Below are 22,410 nucleotides of genomic sequence, written 5' to 3' on the forward strand. Positions count from 1 at the left end.
ATAGTGGGTGACCAAAGGCTCCCTCCCTGCCCGAGGATCGCGATTCGCCGCCCTGGGATGGCTTTATCCCGCTGAGCAAGGTGAAAGGGAGACAACAGCCCTGCACAAACGTGTGGCATAGTGGGCATGCGGCTGCCGATACGGAGAGAGGCAGAGTGCGCTGGAGGACAGGGCTGTGAGCACGCTAGTGCCCAAGGAGTTTATGGGGACTGTGTGTGGTTCACAAACGATGCCACCATCTTTAACAAGTAAGCAGCATGAACTTGGCTAGTAGGGCCGCGCATCTATGAGGAGGTGGCCCGCGGCTCTGATCATCGGGAGTGTGGGCCTGTGCGACACTCCAAAGAACGCTGCCTCGCAATATCCTGCAGCCTGAGGCGAATTTGATGGGGGCTCCACTGGAGATCCTGAAGGCGCTCACGGAGATTCAAGTGTGAATGATCCTTTGATGAGTTTGAAGAGCGAGGGAGGGCAGTGGAGGGCCACTGTGGGTGACTTGTGAGGTCGGCCATTCGCGCCCTTGGCACCTGGAGTGAGCAGTGCTCCGGCCCACCGACGAAGAGGCCATGAACCTAGCTACTTCCCATGCCAGCTACGATTCTGCTAGAGCCCAATGTGGGTGAGGTGCAGCAGAAGGATAAAATTGATGGGACTGCGTGGTGGGAGGGGGCAGGGGGGGGGAGGAGCCCGTTTGCAACAGTTTCACGACCAACGAGGTTTGGGGTAGACTGAAGACGGCTCTGCGGAGCAGTAAAGAAGAGGGGCGAAGAATAATGGCCGCAGCCTGTGCATCTGTGTAGAGATCGGCCCCCTACTGTCCTGGTGAAGACGGCCCGGAGACTGCAGACGATAACCCACCCAGAATCAGCCCAGCGCTGGCTGTCATGTGAGACTGCCCTATTCCATCCACTGATGATTAGGAGCGGCCCGGATTGCGGAGTACAACACTTGAAGGCGAGGAGCTGAGAGAGGCCCGGGCTAGCTTCCTTGACTGGTGAACAATAGTCCCCCCCCCCCTACTCAGGGAGGGCCCGGTTCACTTTACCCCTACATCATCCGGATCGTGTGGCGAGTGCTGGGGGGGTCCCGCTGACCCATCCCTGTCATAGCGGCTACCATACACACACGGGGCAACCGACAAGCACAAATCACGACGACCACAAAATTTTTTTAAAAAGAGCGCTCAGTGCACAACATTCTTATGAAACCCACAAGGAATCTGCAAGGCGCTGAACAGGTTGTTGCTGGTGAGGGTGCTGAACGGGCGGTGACCCTTAAATTCTTGGAATCCCTATTCGCCTCGCAGCGAGAAGATATCCTGGTCATACAAACTGACATACAAGCCGACCTGAGAAAGGTGCGGAGGGATATTGATGCGGTAGGCGAGAGAGTGGCGGCACTTGAAGAATACACTACGGCTAGAGCCGTCCTCCAGCAAGAGGACATCCGGCTGCAAGATCACGAGCTTGATCTTCAGGCACACCCAGAAGACCTGGAGAACAGGTCAAGACGGAACAATGTCCGTATCCCCTCAGTCCCCACTGGCGCAGAAGGCGATGACCTGGAAAGGCATTTCTAGGCTTTGTTCTGAGCGGTTCTGAACACTCCGGCAGAGAACTCTGTCAAAATAGAAACCGCACACCCAGCAGACATTCTGGTCTGTGTAAATGACTTTAGAGTGAAGGAGGCGAATTGTAAGGTGGCACGCTCCAACCAGGCGCTGCAATTCAGAGACCACTCTTCACAGCTTTTCCAGGATCTGGCGGCCAGTACTCTTCAGAAGCGGAAAGACTTCCGGCCTGTGACCAATCATTTGCGCTCGTCTGGAATGGCTTTTTCCTGGGGCCACCCGTTCTGCATCATTTTTCGGTATTGAAGCAAGCTCAACAATTTTGCTCACTTGCGGAGACCTGCAACTGTTAAACCTAGACCCGGACTGCCTGGCCTCCCAGTCCTCAACTACAGGGGATGGGGCCTCGTCTACTCACCAACGGGGCTCACGGTCAGGGTCGCGACTCGACCGATTGTGTCCTGATCCTGTAACAACCGTAAAAGAGCGAACTGCAGTGCTTCGATCTCTCTGCGGCGCAGAGGGGGACTCCCTGGACTCTAACGGCTGAGTTACCAATGGATGGGTGAGATGCACTGCATGACTGGGCCTGAAGGGACGGGGGGATTACTTTAATGCTGAGAAATGTCTCTTGCACTCTTGGCTGCCACCATATTTCCTGGCCCCCCTATGGGACGGACACTTATTGTATTTTTTTTGACTCCTGTATCTGGGTCGTTGAATTGTTAAGCAGCCCGCCCAGGTTGGGTTGTAGGCATTTAATTTGCATAAGAAAATGCTATAGTTACTTACCATTTCTTTGGTGACCCTTAACGCAGCCGGCCCATTGGGTTGTAGGCAAATATGCGGTGCATTGTTTTTCACATATGCTCTGCTAATAAAAACAGATTTAATTCTAAAATTACCAGAGACATGCAGATCTTGTAATATTTTTATGATTTTTCGAGGCCTGAGGCAGTGTTTGAAGGGAGTTTTCCACCAAAAACAGATCACAGGGTTGAACAACTTCAGAAAGGGGAGCTTGGGGATGTTCACCACAGTGATCAACTAGAAAAAAGAATTCACAAATAAGAGATCCATCATCAGTCTCTTCATGATAAAAAGAGATGATGGAGAAAACCGATCCAGCCGTAACAACTTACACATTACAGGAACTCCCAAGATGGTGGCTAACGGTGAGTTGGAAAGAAGTGCGGGACCCCTTAGACTCTTTGATGGAAAAAGCAGAATACGACCTATCATTCTATTGATACCACACGATTTTCAAAAAAGTTGTTTTTGCTCTTATCCTTTCCAAATAGATTATTGCAATGCCCTCTTGGTCAGTTTACACAAAGGTCTTCTTGACAAGCTGCAGGTTTTTCAGAACGCGGCAGTCCGAGTCCTGCTGGAGATTGCCAGGCATTAGTCTGCCAAACAAGCGCTTGTTTCCCTTCTTTGGCTCCCCATGAAGAAAATGATTGACTTTAAAGCCTTATGCATTGCCTTTAGGGTCTTACACAATTCCAGACCAGAATACCTAATACATCGGTTCCACTGGTATGTTCCACCAAGAAATCTCAGATCCTCTTTACTTTTGAAAACAAGATAGATTAGTAGCGAAAAGGAAAACCGATCCCATTGTTTATAAAGGCTCGACATGCTCGCTCTTCCTGGAAATTTGATCTAGGACACTGACAAAGTGTAAGTCGCTTAGGTGGCCAATGAATCCCTTTAAATCCAACAGATCCAGAACAGATGGGGGGTTCTATTTAGGTTGATATACAGCTTGAAAGACCTATCACTTGTTCTCATCTTGTTCTGGGATCAGCTTGAAGACTATGCTGATCACATCCAAGGAGGAAGCGATAACAATCCTGAACACAGATGAGATTAACTTAGAAAAGAGGTTGAGGAAGATCCGCCAAGAGTGGCAAAAACAGCAGTCAAAAACACAGGAGAGCACGCAATAATTCAAAGGTGGTCTCTTTCGCTAGTGATGTAGTACTGATCACTTCATAGCAAGCTCAATTTCAGTCAGTAACTTATTTTAATTCCGGCCTCCTGATTATTGGATCATTAGAGAAGTAATTTAGCTTCAGTAAACATAGCAACCAAATTTTTCTGGACAACTTTTTTAAAAACGGTGGATGTGTTGCAGTGATGATGTAATATTTCAGGAACTATGAGACCTATATACTTCATTTTGGTACCAAAACATATGTTTGTTTTGGGGGTCAAGTAATCTTATAGAGACAGAAAATACCTCCTCAGAGTAACTCTTCCACCATTTTCCAAAATGGCTGCTATAATAGAGGAAAAAGAGATATACATAGAAATGAAACAAATACTAATGGTTTTTATTCTTTTTATGTATACACCAAACAATATTTATGATCTGAATATTAAGAAAAAAAAATGTTTATCACTTCTGTTTTAAACACATTTTCATAGTCTCACTTTATGTATTTGCTTCGGCGATCGCTTGTGTTACATGTGAGAAAATGGGGTTTTGTTGCAGGACCTAAGCCCCCCCCCCACACACTTTTTGCATGGCTTTTGAAGCCATTTTGACTATTAAGTACTGGATCCCTGTACCAGTGTTCTTTCCCTAAAACTATTCCCCTATTGGGCCTTCAGATCCCCTGTAAGTTTCTAGTAAATGGTGTCTGGGTGCCTAGGGCACTGGGAATGAAGAGGATCCCCTAGGGACACCTCACTTAGGCAATACAGACTGCCACTGCAGCATGCAAGGCCTGGTGCGGACAAAATGAAATAGTCGACAGGGCACACTGCCTGTGTGCCATGCTTAAATAGCAAAGCCTAAGGTATAGGTAAGTCACCCCTCTAGCAGGACTTACAGCCCTAAGGCAGGGGCACTATATCACAGATGTAGGCATATTTGCATGAACAGATATGCCTCTACAATATTTAAGTCTATTCTTAAATATTTTAAGTGCCAGGGAAGCCATAGAGATTACATGGGCTGGAAACTAGACAACTCGGGTTTCCCAGCACCATGATGGCTTCTCTGAACCCAGGAGTGTTTGGTACCAAACTACTACTCTCAATAGACTCACACTGATGACAGTGTGAGGTTTATTGAAACATGTACTCGGAGGGCACCTCAGAGGTGCTCCCTGAAATCCTACCAACCCTAGTGTGGTCACAGACTTGCTTTAGAAAGCAAGCCACCACCAGACATGTTTCTGGACCCGTGGGTCGAGAGCCCCCATTCTCTGGGACCAGAAACAAAGCACATCCTGGGCGGAGGTGTCACACCTCCTCCCCCAAGATGGGCACAGTGCTTGAGAGGGAAGCTTCAAAGGCCTGATGCCTTTGTAATGCAACCCCAAGCCTCTGCTGCAGCAGATAGCAGCCCCCTGTTTTCACCCCCACTTGGGCAGGAAAGCTGGCCAGAAAAACTGGGAGCCATCCCTAAGGTGAAGGAGGCAAGGTGAAGAACACCTCTCAGTCCCCGCCATCTTGAAGAGGACTATGCCCCTCCCACAGGAGGGTGGAATAATTTAGGGTGGAGACACCCCGGATAAGGTGTCCATTGGCCCTACCTGTCACTCCCTTAAAACGCCCCATAACCTAATTTTTAGGTGGCTCCCCAGACCCTCAAACCAGTTCCTGCCACCCTAAGAATATGGACAAAGAAGAAGCTGTGCAGAGAAGACTGTCGACCCCCACTGACTTGGCCCCAGCCCTACCAGCCTCACTGCAGCTTCGAAGACCCTGCGAAAACAACAATGCTTGTCCTGCAGCCAGCAACCTACGCAACCCCGGGAGAACTGCCTGCCTTTGAAGAAGACCAGGAATCCAGAGTTTAGCGGCTCTGTCCACAAGAACCAAGGACTCTGGTGCCCTCCGGATCCGCAATACTTGATCACTCAGCACCATACTTCTCCGGCCTGTGTCCAAGTGGCTCCCCAATCCAGAAAAGGTTCCCCAGCGAACCAGAGTAAGAGGCTAGCATTGGCTGACCCCTCCTAGACTCCATGACAACTCCTGCAGTGTGAATCCAAAGGCTACCATCAAATGCGACCAGCTCTGTAAGAAAACCCGACATCAAAGGACACCCCTGCACCCGATGCCCCAACGACCTACAGCATCTCCATTTACTTCTGCAGTCGCCGATTTCCTTCATGCAGCCTCCAGTACGTCACCTGCAGCCTGTTTCACCAACATAGTTTCTCCATTGAATTCGACACAGAATTTGATCTCTGCACCCGGCTGGCCCTGTGCCACTGGTGGTGTATGTTTGATGTTGCCTTGTGGCCCACCCTGTGGTGGTTCGAACCTCCAAAGCTTGACCCCTGAAACTTATTTACTTACATGCAAGCTGTGCACCTTCAAGCATCCCCAGTCTCCATTTGGCCACATTCTCAACTTTGACCTCTGCACCTGGCCGCCACTGTGAAGCTGGTGGTGCAGTGTTTTTGCCTTACACTCCTCTCTGTTAGGCCTAAGGCTGCTCGTTCACACTACCACAAATAGAGCACTTTGGGTTTGCACTGAGCCATGTACACGTCTAGGAAAAATCTCTGGACTGTGCACGGTATAACCACCTGTTGGTATAGCATACACAGAGCCAGCTTCCTACAGTACATTTAAAGAATGTTAGACATTGAGTAGAGCATATCGACAGGGACATCTTTTTGTAGCACAGGTTTTGCACGTACATGTACGTGTAAGTTCTGTGGGCAGAGGTTTTAGTAATTTTGTAGGTTTTAGCAGGTCATCAATATCTTCCGAACCAAATTCACACAGATCTTTCTCTACATATGCATGATCCAAAACATTTACACATCTGATCAAGTAGAATGCTCTTAATATGTCCACACACAGAATATGACTTAAGTGTTAGGTCACTTAGCGGGGCTGACCTTTTGAACTCACAGTACCTAAGGTAGTCACATGTGGGACAGTCACAGCTCAATTTCCAAACACGCACAAGGTATTTTTCTTTAAAGTCAATTTTTTCTTCTGTCTCAGCAAATCAATAGAAACTTCACACGTTCAGCAGTTAAAGCTCCAAGCTTTGTTCCAATGTTGCTCAGTGTTATCACCCGTAAGAATATGTGCCTTGATAAGAAAACTGGGCATCTCTGGGTCAAGTTTTTTGCAGAGAATATAAATCGGGATCAAGTGTCTTTTCTTGCCGGTTCCATAACATATCCATAACTCTGCCAATCCTTGACTTATGAACATTGCCACAAAGCTAAGAAGCACAATAGTAACACCTGTGTAATTTGACAGTACAATGACTCGATTGGAGCCATTTCGAACAGCCGAGCCAACTTTTAGCACAACACAAAGGACAGCTTCCTCCAATTTGCTGTTAAGTTCATAAACAATATGTCCCGCACCTTTTGAATATATCTCTGCAATCAATCATTTCACTTGCAATAATTGAAAATTCAGTCTTCACTAAAGCAAGTTAATTTTGTTTGATGTTAATGTCCAAAATGTATCAAGTTGCACAGGTCTAGGTGTTGAATGTTTGATGCAGACAAGGTCAAACGTTCCACTTGCAGACATTTGTCTGATTCTTTCACATTCTTTGACATATAGTTTAAGATAACTGTCAAAGACAATGTGCAGTTCTTGCACCGTGCACACAGACTTTGCTATCTGTAGAACAGTATGAACGACCTCTGAAGTCTTACATGGATGAAATCTTGACTATTCGAAAATCCACAACTGCAGTTTTCAAGGAGGACACCTTTTCAAACTCAAATTCTTCAGGTAAAAGTTTTTTTTGTATCCCCCACGAGCTCTTTTACAAATCTGTGCTTCACTGCTTTGGCTGCAGCAGCTACATCCAATAATGGGTTTGTTGGAAGAAGATCATGCAACAGAATGTCCTTGAATAAATTCACCCCTTTCTTTTGCTACATCCATCTCTCTATGTGCTAGTGAAAGTCGTTGTTTTGTAACCTGTTTTGTAGGGGCTGGTTAGACGAAGCTCTTAAAATGGAAATTAAAGCATGGAAGTTTAGCTTTAGTGATTATGTCAAACAGTTTTTTCTCTTTCAATACAAATATCTCCTGCTTCAGTCTGCGAATAGTTTCAATTCATGTTCCAAGACATCTAGTAGACGGGTCTTTATATCGTTATCTACATATTGTTAGGTTGAGAAGTTGTGTAGTCGCACAGGCTAAGCCATTTCAAAGGGGTTTCCTTGCTACTGCATGTAATAAAGCCTGTCAACATTAAAATGTTCGTCTCTTCCCCACAGGTTCGTGGTGAGGAACAGTTTTAAGATGGTCCATTCATTTTTTGGTTTTTATCTCTCTAAAACATTGAAAATAGAAAGCACTTCATGGAAAACTAGCTGCCATTGAGAAACATTTACTTTTATGTGTCTGACCACGAATGCCTTTGAAGTTCCAGTTTCATATCTGGAGAATGGGCATTGAAACTTCCTCCTCTGTCTTTCACCACTAAATGTATTTGGATGAGGTTTCTGTAGAGGTATGGTTTATCCACCTCTAGCTTCCTCACTCTCTCAATACCAGGACTATATCTCAGGTAGTTTATGCCATCGAATTACCGAAACACAGTAATCGCTGACTCCCTGATCTTCACATGCAGCTCCCAATCACCTTCACGATCAGCATGTACCAAGTTTTTCACTAGAGCCATCATGTACAACACATTTCCCTAGTACTTGCATAGTTCTGATTTTTCTTCACATTCTATGACAAAGTCTACAAGCTTGGTTTTCAGGTTTTCGGATTTTGAACTGAATGTATTAAATATTACCTGGCTTTGCATTATGTCTTTTGAATGAAGTGCATCCTGTGCCTTGTTAACATCGGAGATACGAATTGCAAAAACTAATTTGCAATTCTTGTTCCAGAAAGCATTTCAACTCTATGTTTCTATAGCCTCAGATATGATGAGCATACCATGTAACTAACAAACATAAGGAGTTCAGCTCAATACCGACTGGACAGTTTAGCTTCCAAAGGTTTCAGACTCAATAAGTGCATCATCCATGCCACATTCAGTGAGATAACTTCCTGCATACCGCTACAACTTTTGTCATGTGCAAAACATCCATCATTGGATAAAGCTAATCAAATTCTAGTGAACTGCTCCTAAAAATATCTGCTACAATACAGAAAACACCTTCATCGCAGAAAATCGGCACTATAGGCTGGTCTTATACAGTTACGTGGTTTGTGACTGGAGATGGTATTACTGGTAAAAACCCAAACTTCATTGGGGCAGTATTCTGGGAGAACAGAGCATGAATGGCAGCCCTCGGAGGAACTAGCTTTTCTTTATCCTTCAGTCCGCACCTATTAAAAGATATGATAAATTCAGTTAATTCAGCTTTGCAGACCTCAGCATCAGGTAGAAAAAGAGCCATGTCCTCAGTTACTTTGAAACTTTCTGGTAGACTGGGACGTGTTGATAGCTTGCAGTGTTTTTTTACACACATTGGTAAGGGACTTGAGTTAGAAATGTACAGTTTCGTTTGTTTATGCCTACAGCTGACAGTTTGTTTTCCAGTAGCTACTTCTTTGGTACAGTCTTGAAAGAGCACCATGGCAGTATCATGAATGCTGGATGTTCCAGACGAAGAAGAGCGATCTTCAAAATTATCAAGAGCAGCAATTGTAAATCCCTTCCTAGTAAATTGATATGGAAGTGGTGTGCTGTCCGATTCACAAGATTTTACAGCATGAGCTGCTAACAAGTTCCTCATCCGTACTATGTCATTATAACTTGTTGATACACCAATCCTATTAGTTGAAGTGATTAGCTCTCTATGTTTGTACTGGGCAGAGAGTGAGTGTGCAGTCATCATGTGGAGCAGAGTTTTCTTTTTGCAGTGACTTAGTTCAATGAATTGGAAAAGGCAGTACATTTGTACAGCATAAGCCTGTCAGTTCATGGGATTGTCTTCATCTTCTTTGCTTAGATCTTCAAAGCCATCATCAATGTTGTCAGCTTCTGTTCTGAACTCAAGAACTTTAGTTTGCAACAGTTTTGCTTTGCTGACATTCAACAATAATGTTACGACAAGAGCAGGCATTCTTGTGGACACCCATGATTTGCGGAGCTCTGGGGCATCACAAAATGTGTCATTAAGTCCAAACTCTAAATCTTTCAGGATGTTTCTTAAAATGATCCCTGCTGATTTTACTGCATTCTGTGATCTTATTTTGGCAGCAAGAACTCCAGGAGTCATATCATCCGAAAACACCATAAGTGGCTCATTCTTTTTGTTAGACTGACAAAAATTCAGTCATTGTACATTCGTATCAGAAAAATCTTAATGACATTATTATAGCTCAATACAGTTTCATCAAAGTTGACCATTATTTCTCTGATCTCACCAAGTGTTAACCTGTAGCCAGCATTAAAGAGTGACTTTAAAACTTTATTTGGTTTTGTCAAAGAGTGCAACCTTAACTGAAGGCTGGCGGTTACACTGCTTCTTGAAGCTCATTATCCATTTATATTTTCGAATGTATGCATGCATGCTGTTCGGGTGGGCATACAAATCTGCTACAAATACATTCAACTCGCTGTTTAGACCAGCTATTCGGCTGAAAACCTCATCTTGGAAGAAATTCCCTACAGATAAAAATACTTTGCCCTTTGAGACTCACATACTCTGTACTCTGTTATTTCGTCAATCCCTTTGGCCCTTGTTCAGGCTAAACCACAGATAACACATTGAAGATCCTGTGCTTTCTGATCAGTTGTTGGAGGTGAACGAGGGGTAGCCATCGGGGTAGCCATCGCTCTAAGTGGATGGGCACTACGTTTGGTTGTCGTCGCTTTCTCAAAAGACTCTAATTCTTGTTGTGATTCACTGGTTTCTGCAATTTTTTTAGAAATTTTTTCCAGGCATTTTTTCACTTGTAAACTTTGTATTACAATGACACAATATTTGATCTTCTTCATCCATCAGTTTCAATCTATTGGGAAGTTCATCTTGCAATATTTCTGCAGGATTTTGAACTCTCTTCTGTCCCGCCGCAGTTGATGTTAGCTTTTCTTTCGGATTAGTTTGGCATATGACACCATTTTTCTTTGTTGAAGGAGTCCTCAGATTTCAGAGTTAGCAACACTGTCCGAAGGTAAAGATCCCCTACTACCTACCACCTGCTTCACTCATGTTAACGAATTTGAATCAATGGAAAACCTGAAACAAAAACAATATTAAAATACTTTACCAATTTGACGACTAAAACACAATTTAAGAGCAGCCGTTTTGAAAAATTGCAGAATGGTTGCTCTGAGGAGTAATTTTCTGTTGCTAATAGACTACTTGAACCCCAAAACCTAAGTTTTCACACCAATAAGTATATAGGTTTCATGGTACCTGAAACACTACATCACTGGAGAAAATCCGCCATTTTTAAACATGTTGCCCAGAAAAATTTGACCTGGACTAGTAATGACTACCCAAGCTAAATTACTTGAAAATGTCTAAACAAGAATGGTTTAATGGATGTATATAAAGGGGCCAGCACTATTTGCCTGTTTCTGACATTTCAGATAGGGACTGGCCAGCAGGTAATACTGACCTGATTTACTAAGATCTTGATGGGCAGGACAAAATGGGGGATTGGGAGCTCTTTAAATGGTACCACCCCTCCCCCAAGCTGACTTAGCTAAAAGGTGGCGTGTTTCATGATTATAGGGATGTTAGAAGAAAACCTAAGCTGTTACAAGATAACGTAAGCTGGGACAAGACCCCACTAGTGACCTATCTGTAGGATTTCTCTATATTACAGATTTTTTTTTACCACACTACTCTTGCATTTTCTATAGATGTCCTACCCCTTTGTTAGTTCACCCTTGAGTGTAGGGTTCTGCTCTTTAGGTAGCATTCTGTCCAGCCCCACCCGGAGTGTCAAGAATCTGCCCCCTCACACCAAAGGGACACCAGCCTTCAGCTTCCAACTTACCATCTGGTGTTGCTGCGGAGGAAAGTGGAATAGGAGGGTCCGTATCCATTGGAGGTACCAATGGGAAGACTTATTCACAGCCACTGTTGGCTGGGAGGTTGACTGTGGCCCAGGCCCGGAAAAGAAAATGTTAGAGATATGACGGCATAAATTATGGAATCTCTACACCATGGAAAACTGGACAGCAATTCTCCTTCATATATGCACACATTTTGAACAGACTTGGAAATTACACTCTCTTACGTGAAAGAAAGAAGCACCTGGGTCCAAGATAGGACCCCACCCTCCCCTTCAGCTTCCAACTAACCATCTGGTGGTGCAGCGGAGGAAAAGTGGAAGAGGAGGGTTTATATCCATTGGAGGTAACAATGGGAAGACTCATATCACAGCTATTGTTGGCTGGGACAGGGGTGTGGAATTTAATAAAATATCTACTTGTCCATGAGGCAGGTTACTTCATAAATCTACTTGTCCAGTAACAAAATCCACTTGTCCCTTTGGGGCCATATGGTGCTGCGACAAATTATGGCAGCAATCTCGTTATATAAGAGCTCTGATATAGCGTCTCTGATTATGCCAGGGCACATACCATAGTAGTGTTTGAATATTTGTAATCCTCTTATGTGGCCATATTTCCGCAGATCTACATACTGGAGCTGAAGGTAGTGGTAAGCAATGGTTCCAGGGTTAGAATGCCCTTTTGAGTCCGTGCAAACCTACTAACGTTCATGTTTTAAAGTTTAACAACTCTTCTCTAATCTTTTCCCTTACTGAGAAATGTTGGAAATATACTCCTGGGAATGGCAGACGTAAACCACCTACCAGAGTTGGGAAAAAAGTGGCTGGAGGGAAAGTGAACTTGCAAACTCAGATTTTCATATGACCAAATCTACACATGCGTATTTGCTCATGCTAAAATGAAGTTCACAAATATTTTCTAGGAGTACTATTTCTTGTCCTACTTCTGTAAATTATTGGGAATTCACGAAAGCCACATAGCTGCACTTAATGCAAGGACATTAACCATGGGTGCACTTGAGATTTCTTTAAATATTTGGGCCCCTAATTTGGTCTGGCGTGGACCATGACCTTTTGCGTTTATTAGAATTCTGTTATTTTCTCTGTATCGGCTGGCTTCACTGTGAGTGACAGCATTCTGCTCTTTCACAAGGAGCATATTGACACACAAAGTAGTTTTGTTCAGTACCAGTAAGTACTGTGGCAGTGTGCCCTTTTTGAGCCTAAACTCTTTTTTTGCTTTTGACAATATTTGTTATAATGGTGAGCGCCCAGCGTGGACCATGACCTTTTGCGTTTATTAGAATTCTGTTATTTTCTCTGTATCGGCTGGCTTCACTGTGAGTGACAGCATTCTGCTCTTTCACAAGGAGCATATTGACACACAAAGTAGTTTTGTTCAGTACCAGTAAGTACTGTGGCAGTGTGCCCTTTTTGAGCCTAAACTCTTTTTTTGCTTTTGACAATATTTGTTATAATGGTGAGCGCCCAGCAACTCCCACATCAATAAGGTTTTACAAAAACCATGTCAAAACAATTAACACAATGCCAAAACTAAAGCTGACCGCCAGTTTCAGACCTACTGGCTTTGCCATAAGCTTATTGAAACTGGTTACACTGATTTTCCATTATGAGTATTCTTGGGAAATACTAGCATGCATCAACACTTTACTAAATGATGCTGCGATTAAATGGTACCTGAACTTTTACAGTAGTTCAGCAAAATGGTTTATTCCTGCTTTCAATTTTTTATGCCCATTTTATTATGAAAGCAAACAATCATCAGTCTTGCTTTCAAGCTTCTGCAAATATTTGCATCAAATCAGCCAGCATTCTGGGAGCATTACAAATAACCTCATATTGCTAAACTTTGAAAACCTGTGTACACATGTTTATACTGGAACCACTGTCAGTAGTGCAGTCAGAGATAACAACCTATACTTGGAGCGCTCACCCTAATAATAGAGGCTTTCAATTAATGAACCATAAATACAAGTTGGAACAGCATTAACATATGGACAAAAATATTACCTTAACTGCAGACAGTGCCCTTCTCTGATCCATAATGTGGTACTACAAACTGACAGCCAAAGGGTTTGTGCTGCAGGGGGGCTGAGCCGGCTTGTCCTAAGGACACAATACACATGGAAACGTGTTGCCCTTGACCCCAGATAATATGTTCTGGGTGTCTGGCTATAGGAATTCGACATCACTGCTGGGAGGTTGATTGTGGCCCTAATGGAAGGTAACGGAACAGCCAATGTTAGAGATACGATGGCATAAATTATGGAATCTCTACACCGTGGAAAACTGGATAGCAATTCTCCGGGAATATAATCACACATTTTGAACAAACTTGGAAATTGCACTCTCTCACATGAAAGAGACAACTACCTGGATCCAAGATAAGTCCCCACCCTCCCCTTGTCAACACAAGTGGAAGTAAGAATTTGGCTTGCAAAATATGAAGCAGATTTGCTGCACATTGCAGTATACAAGGATGCATTGTTTAGTCAAGTTAACAAGTTGGCATGGAGTCCAAAAAGATGTATGTATTATACAGGGAAGGCGAAGAGTTTAAATTGGACAGCAATTCTCCGTAATATAATCACACATTTTGAACAGACTTGGAAATTGCACTCGCTCACGTGAAAGAAACAACCATGTGGGTCCAAGATAAGCCCCCACATTCCGCCGCTCCTCCATAGTGGATCTGGAGGATGAATCTAGCAACACGATGGACTACATTGCCTACTTGAGATGGGGACACAGCGTATTGGCAGGTGGGAACTGATCGGGTCAGTGATCTGTGAATCAGTGTGCTTGGAGAGGTGAGAAGAGGCCAGAATGGAGCTGAGAGGGAGATCAGATGTGTGGGTTTGAAGACGCCCATCTCCTTATATGTACCTCACTGTATACGCCCGTTTCTTTATGAGGTTTTAGGACTACTTGGTAAAATTCCAGCTCTAAAACAAGTTAAGGTGTTTAAAAGAAAAAAGAAAGCACTTGGAACGCGTCAAAAATAACTGATTTCACTTCAGCTACTGAGCAGCCATATGTTATGGTTCCCTAGTCACAATTCTTGGAGCATTGCTGCAGTTTAATGGCTGTTCTCAATAGGACTATTTTTTGTTAGATAAGGGCTCCCATTAACCCCTTAACTTCTAAGTAAATGGTTACAGATTTCTTAAGTCAAAAATACTTTTCATCTGGGCTTCTGAAATTTTTTTGTTTAGAAGTTATTATTGCTTAAAACTGCTTATCTTTGTGGACTGATTGTAAGACATTGCCCAAAGGTCAATTGTACATAGCACTGTACACAAATTAATAGGATTTATACTCTGATAGCAACACCTCTCAGAGGAGCATAACTACTCTCCAATATATTGATGCCATGTGCCCCTGTATTGTGGTCTTTTTAGAGAGCTGGTTTGGCCTCTGGCTTCACACTGTAGTTACAAAGAACTAATACATTAAGGTTCAGAAATTTTCAAGTGTCTCTTTTACTAATTTGCCTACTCAATTGAATATTTTTGAGCTTTAGCTTGCCTTACTCAAAATTCATGATAAGTAGAAAAATAAAAATGTAAATACCAATCAAAATTGACTCACTTAGCAACGTTTAGATGTTTTCGTAATTTCTGGATAAAACAATTAAACTGTGTACAACAAATAATTTTACATCCTTGGATTGGTACAGACTCTGCATGCATCAATGCTGGTTGTGAACTAGAAATACAACACAATTTAGGTTAGTTTCCAAACAATATGTTTTAAGCAGAATGTATTTTCTTATAATTTATCATGGTTGCATTCTAAGCTCACCGATTCATTCTAAAATGGCAAGAAAGGCAATTTAGGGATAAAAAAGGGTTTGCTTTAAATAGAAGATATTAACTTATAACATGCAATCAAACTTTACATATCGTTACATTTAGAAAGAAAGGGCAAGCAGAGGTGAAGAGGTAGAGTAATGCTGGTTTACCAATCTGTTGAGAGTGTGATAGATTTTGTGAATATTTGCCAGTGTTGATAGATGAGAGTTCAACTGAAAATCTGTTGAGGAAAAACATTAAAGATTTTTACAACATATTTGAAAATAATAATCATGAGAAGCAGGTTAATGAATGTATACCGTTGGAACAATCATTTATATCAATGACCAACAGCTAAATAAATGGGAAGCCTTCACTACATTTTCAGGCTTTGTTGTTACCATGTTATGTTATTGAAACTTATACAGCCCACTATACCAGAGGGCGTCAAAGAACTAGCGGAGAGCACCCAACAATGACCAGAAAACCCCATGACTAAGGAAGACTGAGAGGGAAGAGCCAAGTTTTCAGCAGTTTTTTAAAGGGGAAAACAGTTGGCTTCTGAGATGTACGTAAGCAGGGTGTTTCACAGTTTAGAAGCCGCCGATATGATCCGACTTCCCCATCTGGTCTTGCGAACGGTAGGAACTAACACCTGCCTATGAGAGGAAGATCTGAGGAACCTGCTCGAGAATTAAGCTGGAGTCCTTCTGATGCAAAGCCCAAAAAACCACATAGAGAATTATAAATAATCGTTTTTTTTTTTTTACTGGAAGTCAATGAGGGGGCCATGCAAATTTTGGAAAATGAAATATCCCTTTCCAAAACACGCATGACAACTTGTTGGGAACCTTTTTTGTCGCAGATATGTGAACAGTGGTCGCAAGGCAGGGATTGAGCAGATAGACTGCTCCAGCTGAACACAGCACCTTCTGTGAGAACTGCAAGACGACAGCAGCACACAAGGGGATATATTCTTTAAAAGTCTAAAAACTACTCATTTAGGCTTTGCCCGAACTGTTTCCAAAAATGTCTTCCTCTCTCTTTCGCATACTATTTCTGCTCTGTAAATCTAGTGCTTGTTTTAGAAACACTTCTAGTGTTATTTTAGATCGGTTGTAGGTGGTTAGTTCAGCCCTGCTATCCAACACTACTTTTCTAGACCTTGGCTTTTGTCCAAAAAGTCAGTGGACTTGGGAACTCTATTCATGGTTTGCTTTATTACTGCCAACAGAACTACACCATTTTATTGCAGTTATTTATAAAAAAGAGATGCCTTAATCTGTATACTAGGGGTTCAGTGTATGTACAGTGATCTGGCGACCATAAATGTGATATTTAGAAGTCCGATAAAATATGATGGAATTGTAATACAATGGCACGGGCATAACATTGTATTAAAAATTTAAAGGATTTAATTCATATTACTATATGTTCGGTTACAAAGAGCGAAGGGATTGAATGGATATCAAGATGTAAGTATTCCATCGCCACATAGCAGTAAATTTTTCAAACAGAGGCCAAGATTGAACGGAAACAGACACACCAAATCTTTACTTTGTTCGTCTCGAAAGAGATTTCCAGGGTGGGCCCAGCTTGGCAGCAAAACTACACTGGACTTAGTCATGAGAAAAGCAATCCCCCATGTGGAGAAGTGTGGCTCACTGGTTAGAGGAGGCAGACCTGGAAGCAGAGGTCAGCCTGGGACCAGGGTTCAATTCCCGGCTCGGCGGGGTCTTGAGTCCTAAAATGTCCATGGACTCGACAATTCTCGCTCCAGTGCCTACTCGATTCATGGGTTCACACTCTGCGACTCTGGGCAATAGCTTGCTTAATCTCCACAACGGCCCCTCGCGGCGGGATGCCTGGCTTTCACCTTGCGGATACCCTGCCGGGGTTATCTCACAGGGAATACCAGGACGGGTTCCCTAAGCAAGCGCTTAGAGACCGCTTGGTGATTTGCGCTATATAAATTCCTGTACATTTACATAAACCACTCCTAACTTCGCCCTAGTGTGCGGCCTTCCATAAATAAATGGTTATCAGAACTTTGGTATATATTTGAGGACTTGTGTGGTGCCTTAAGTATCTGATCGTGGCCGCTGAAACAACCCCCCCCTACTCTGTGCGGTGCTCTATACTACTTTCCCGCCACGTGAAGAGAGTGCAAATTTAACAGTACGTTGCATCAAAGCATCATGTACGAATGGGAGCACTGCAGGTGCGCCCAGGAAAGAGGAGGGCTGCTGTGAGAGAAAATTAGGGTTGCTGGTAATCGCCAAAGGCCCTTTCCCCTCCATTAGGGAGCAGTGTACATGCAAGGGAGAACTGCAATATTGAAGTCAGCAACGGTAGGGGTCACCTTTAAGCCGGACTGGTAGTTAAAGTAGAATCACCGTAAAGAGTTAGAGCATCGGAATCAAGGAAGAAAAAATGGGCAGGGGCGTAGCTTGGGCAGTAAGATTGGGAGGGGCGAGCTTCAGATTTTACGACAATCAGGCTGGCAAATAATGTTTAAATACTTTATACGACGAAATGGGTGCATGAGAGATGCCTCTGGGGTAGGGGAAAGGGAGATTAATGCGGATTGCTAGGAGTACTAAGAGAGAAAACAAAATTTTGTACAATAACCAATATTTTTGAGGACTTTCAAAACAGAGAGGGAGTGTGTGTGTGCTTTTTTTCCTGTATGTGTGCAAAAATTCCTGGTGAAATCCGCCTGCCATCTCATAATGCCCAACTGAAACCACTTGTACCCAACTATTTATCAGAAAATACATTTATTGGGGGCGGTGAGGGGGAGGCATACACCCCCCTGGCCCCTCCCCACCACCTCCCCACAAGAAACACCTCTGTAAATGGGGACAGGAAGAGGAATGACTTTCTCACAGAGGGCAGGGCACAAAGTAGGAGGATTCCATCTCACACACTCCCTTGGTAGTCTCCTTTTCCGAAAGGCACTTGCGCAATGTATTCCAAAGCAACTACAACCATGACATGCACCAAGTTGGGTACATTAACAAAGATCAGGGATTAAAATGGAAGGAGAAACAGCAATTTAATTCCTAGCAAACATATGAAAAGATCAGAGTGATGTTGTGTATGCATCCAGCCATGATACAAAGACAACTAAGGGAGAGCACAGAAAGAATTGAAAACCAAATGAGGGCTGCTACATTTAAAAAAACAAAAACAAATGAAGTTTCAGAATTAAGGATTGTTGGATGATCAACGGAGCATTCAGAAACACTGAAGCTCAATTCTGGAATTCTGTGCCCAGCTAAACTTAGAAGACTAGTGATTGGTGTATGAGACCAGGGACAGATATAGAAAGTCGTTGTGAAATGATTTTTTGATTGTGTTGACTTAAATAATCGAGACCCCACATACCCATGCTGTTGGCGTTGAAAATGATATTTTTTTACTTTTTTATACCATTGGCAATAGTGGTATGCAAATATAATAACTCCACTGTACATAAAAAGTAGAAGTAAAGAACATTGTTATTTTCAACACCAATTGTTCTAACTTTAACAAATGCGAGACCTATTGCATTGCAAATGCTTGTTGTAATTGTTAAGTGTTGTTGCTCCCTGGTACTGATAAGTGGACTACTCGAGTATATATTGGGACTTAGAAGATAATGTCCATTCCTTTAGGGCTTTCGTCTGCCTGACCAGAGGTTGGCCCATCACATCATTTCTATGGCCGGCAAAACCTATTGCTACAGGTTGTTACGAGCTGCTTCTGGGTTGAATCCTCGGGGTACATACTCCAGTTAATGTAAGACCGCATCTCCAAAGGCAGCACCCCTCTCCTCTATGGCACTGTACTTTGCCCCTTATTCAATCTGGTCAACCTGTATGACACAGATCATTCGAAGAGATGGTGTTTTTGCCTGTGCAACCAACTATTCTCACACGTCTACACCTATGCACTTGCTGCCACACGGATTGAGGAATTTGTCAAATGTGCAGCATACCAATAGGCTTCCCCAACCACCGGCCTCACCGCAAGCAGACCTCCTACGTTTCCTATGCAACGCTTGGACCAAAACTTATTTTCGCTTCAAATATATGCATAGGGGCAATAAGACACAATAAGTGCATAACTCTGGTGGTCTGCACAACACAAAAATATTGACCATCTATACTGTAGGTCATCATAAACATGGTCTCCAGTTCTGAACTTTTCAGCTACAAATCACTGATTTTCGGTAGTCTCATTACTTCAATGGGAGATAAAAAAACTGCAAACCCCAGAATTCATTATACTATTACACAGAGGATCAGGACTGCAGTGTCCATAATGACATGGAAGGAAGTGGTGACACCATATAGACCATATGATAGACATACATTCTATAGCACTCACACAAAATGGCAAAATACCCACTCACAAACGTGCTTCAGCGACTTGTTAACAAGTAGGAAGCAATGTAGGTATGCAGTTCATTTACAATTATGGGTGCCTATGAGCTTGGTCAAATTTTGTAAAAAAAAAATGCGCAAACGTGGTAAATCACTTAACACTTGAAGTTTTCTGGACGTCTAAAAACAAGTTTTGAGATGGGAAGCTGACCACAAGCACCTCAGAAGATGGATCCATTTTTGCTTATAATGTATAAAATAAGCAGTTATTTTACCAGTAGAAAACGTCTTAAGCTGTGGCAAAATGTAAATATTTGATCCAAGCTAAGAGTTAATATATTTAGAAAAGAGTATCTCAAAATATTCTGATTCAAGAGAAGAGTTAATATTCAGAATACAGTAGTAGGACACAGTAAATCTATGGGCAACTGGAATAGTGGCTCTTGCTAAGTTAAAGCTTACATTTGGAGAAAAACACATTGGAGTTCATTAACATTCCTAGACTTACAGCTACCATCATAGATGGGCACAATGCTACAGGGTGTTTTAAAGCTTAATATACTGGTCTTCAGAAGTAGCTTGCTGACTGATGAAAAACTTTAGAGTCCCCTACGTGTGCTCAAAATTAGTAAACTACTTTTCTAGTTTCAGAACAGAAGGAGAAAGGTTGCATTTTCAAACAAAATAAATAAGGCTTGCTAAGCACTGTACTTTGTGCTGACAATGCTATTATTTGAATACGCTATGAGTGTCAAATATGATTTCACCACTGAAGTAATATTATTCTGAGAAAATGCGGAGTGAATTCATGACAAAAAGCAAAGACACTGAAAATACTCAATACATGTTCCAAAACGCATTCTTTCAGTCACGGCGTACCACAGGGATCTATCCTGAGTCCTCTTCTCTTCAACCTTTATGTTAAGCCTTTGGCACAACTAGTTGAAGAGTCGGGACTCACGATATATTCCTATGCCGATGACTCACAAATCATTTTTTCATTGGCGTCTCAAAATGTAAATGACATCTCCACGCTCAAAACTGGTCTGAATAACATCGCAACCTGGATGAAGGAAAACTTTTAAAAACTAAACGGAGAAAAAACAGAGGTTGTCATCTTAGGGAAACAAACATTTATGGAGCCATCAACATTGCCCAGAGAAAATGGGCAATCTTCCAAACCCAGTTTCACAAGTTCGTAACCTAGGGGTACTATTAGACGATACTTTAAGCATGCATGCGCAATCAGTTAGAGTGGCAGCCACCTGTTTTTAGGGCTCGGCCTACGTCACCACGAAGTGGGGCGGAGCTCCGAGCTCCTATTGTTAAAGAAAAAAAAACGTTTCTTTAGGGCTCGGGAAAGAAAGATTCCTTCGTGCGCGAGCTTTTTTTTATTATCTGAATGGTGATTGGTCGTCGCGGTGCTGTTTTTGTAGTAGTCTTGATGCCATAGGGCATATGTAATGTTAGGCGGCCATGTTGGCATATTCTGTGCAGTTACGCGCACGGCAGACTATTAATCTTAATTAGGAGCTGTCAGAGTGCCCGTGTAATGCAATCCATATGGTCTAAGCGGTGAGCGCGTTCAATGTAAAATGACGAGAGGAGAGGCAGCAGGCGAGGCTCACAGAAGATGACTCATACATGCTCGTCCACACTGTAGTTCTTGTGTTTCCTGAATACTCTCATTTCCAAAGGGCGCCATTTCCTTCTTTTCCTCGCACGCTGCGCTGCACTATTTTTGTCTGTGGTTTAAAAAACGGGGTTTAAAGCCGTTTTATTATAAAACATTTGGATTATGGTTCTGTAAGCTTTGTTTTCCGAATTTAAATAAGTGCTGACATGCAGACTACTGGTTGAATAAATGATGAGGTTTAAAAGTGACCTTCGTGACACGTGCTGTCGAGCCTGACTTTCAGAGTTAACATGCAGTCATCATTATTGTAAAGTTTGTGGAAAAAACGTGAATACGCAATAATCAGGGAAACTAGAGCCTTCCCGCGGTTACAATGGGAATTCACAAATGTCTTGTGTGTCTCACGTAATGCCAATGGCTATTTCATTAGGAAAAATTAGACTCATTGATACATGCACCACCACCAGCAGTACTACCAGTACTACAGCCACCAGTACTACCACCACCACCAGTACTAACAGTACCACGACCACCAGTACTACCACTAACACCACCACCAGTACTACCACTAACACCACCACCAGTACTACCAGTACCACCACCACCAGTACTACCACTACCATTACCATTACCACTACCACCACCACCAGTACCACCACCACCAGTACTACCACCACCAGTACTACCACCACGAGTACTACCAGTACCACCACCACCACCAGTACCACCACCACCACCACCAGTACTACCACTACCAGTACCACCAACACCACCAGTACTACATCCACCAGTACTACAACTACCACCACCACCAGTACTAACAGTACCACGACCACCAGTACTACCACTACCAGTACTACCAATACCAGTACCACTACCACCACCAGTACTACCACCACCAGTACCCCACCACCAGTACTATCACTACCAGTACTACGGGCAGCAGTACCACCACCACTAGCACTACCACTACCGGTACCACCACCAGTACTACCACTACCAGTACCACCACTACCAGTACCACCACCACCAGTACCACCACCACCAGTACCACCACCACCAGTACCACCACTACCA

General features: G+C 43.1%; 1 protein-coding gene across 4 annotated transcripts in view; it reads right to left on the reverse strand.

Moving 5' to 3' along the window:
- The window catches only part of DCUN1D4 (defective in cullin neddylation 1 domain containing 4), a 549,716-nt gene that overhangs the window by 443,914 nt on the left and 83,392 nt on the right, over window positions 1–22,410 (reverse strand). For 3 of the 4 annotated variants that reach the window (XM_078678202.1, XM_078678205.1, XM_078678203.1), the window contains exon 2: window positions 15,498–15,568. In XM_078678202.1, the coding sequence (XP_078534328.1) occupies window positions 15,498–15,568 (71 nt within the window). Of the gene's footprint in view, window positions 1–15,124; window positions 15,242–15,497; window positions 15,569–22,410 lie in introns of all 4 variants that reach the window. The other variant, XM_078678206.1, reaches the window with a different exon arrangement.

Source organism: Lissotriton helveticus, chromosome 2_2 (assembly GCF_964261635.1).
Source record: "Lissotriton helveticus chromosome 2_2, aLisHel1.1, whole genome shotgun sequence".
In the NCBI taxonomy this organism is placed as follows: Eukaryota; Metazoa; Chordata; class Amphibia; order Caudata; family Salamandridae; genus Lissotriton; species Lissotriton helveticus.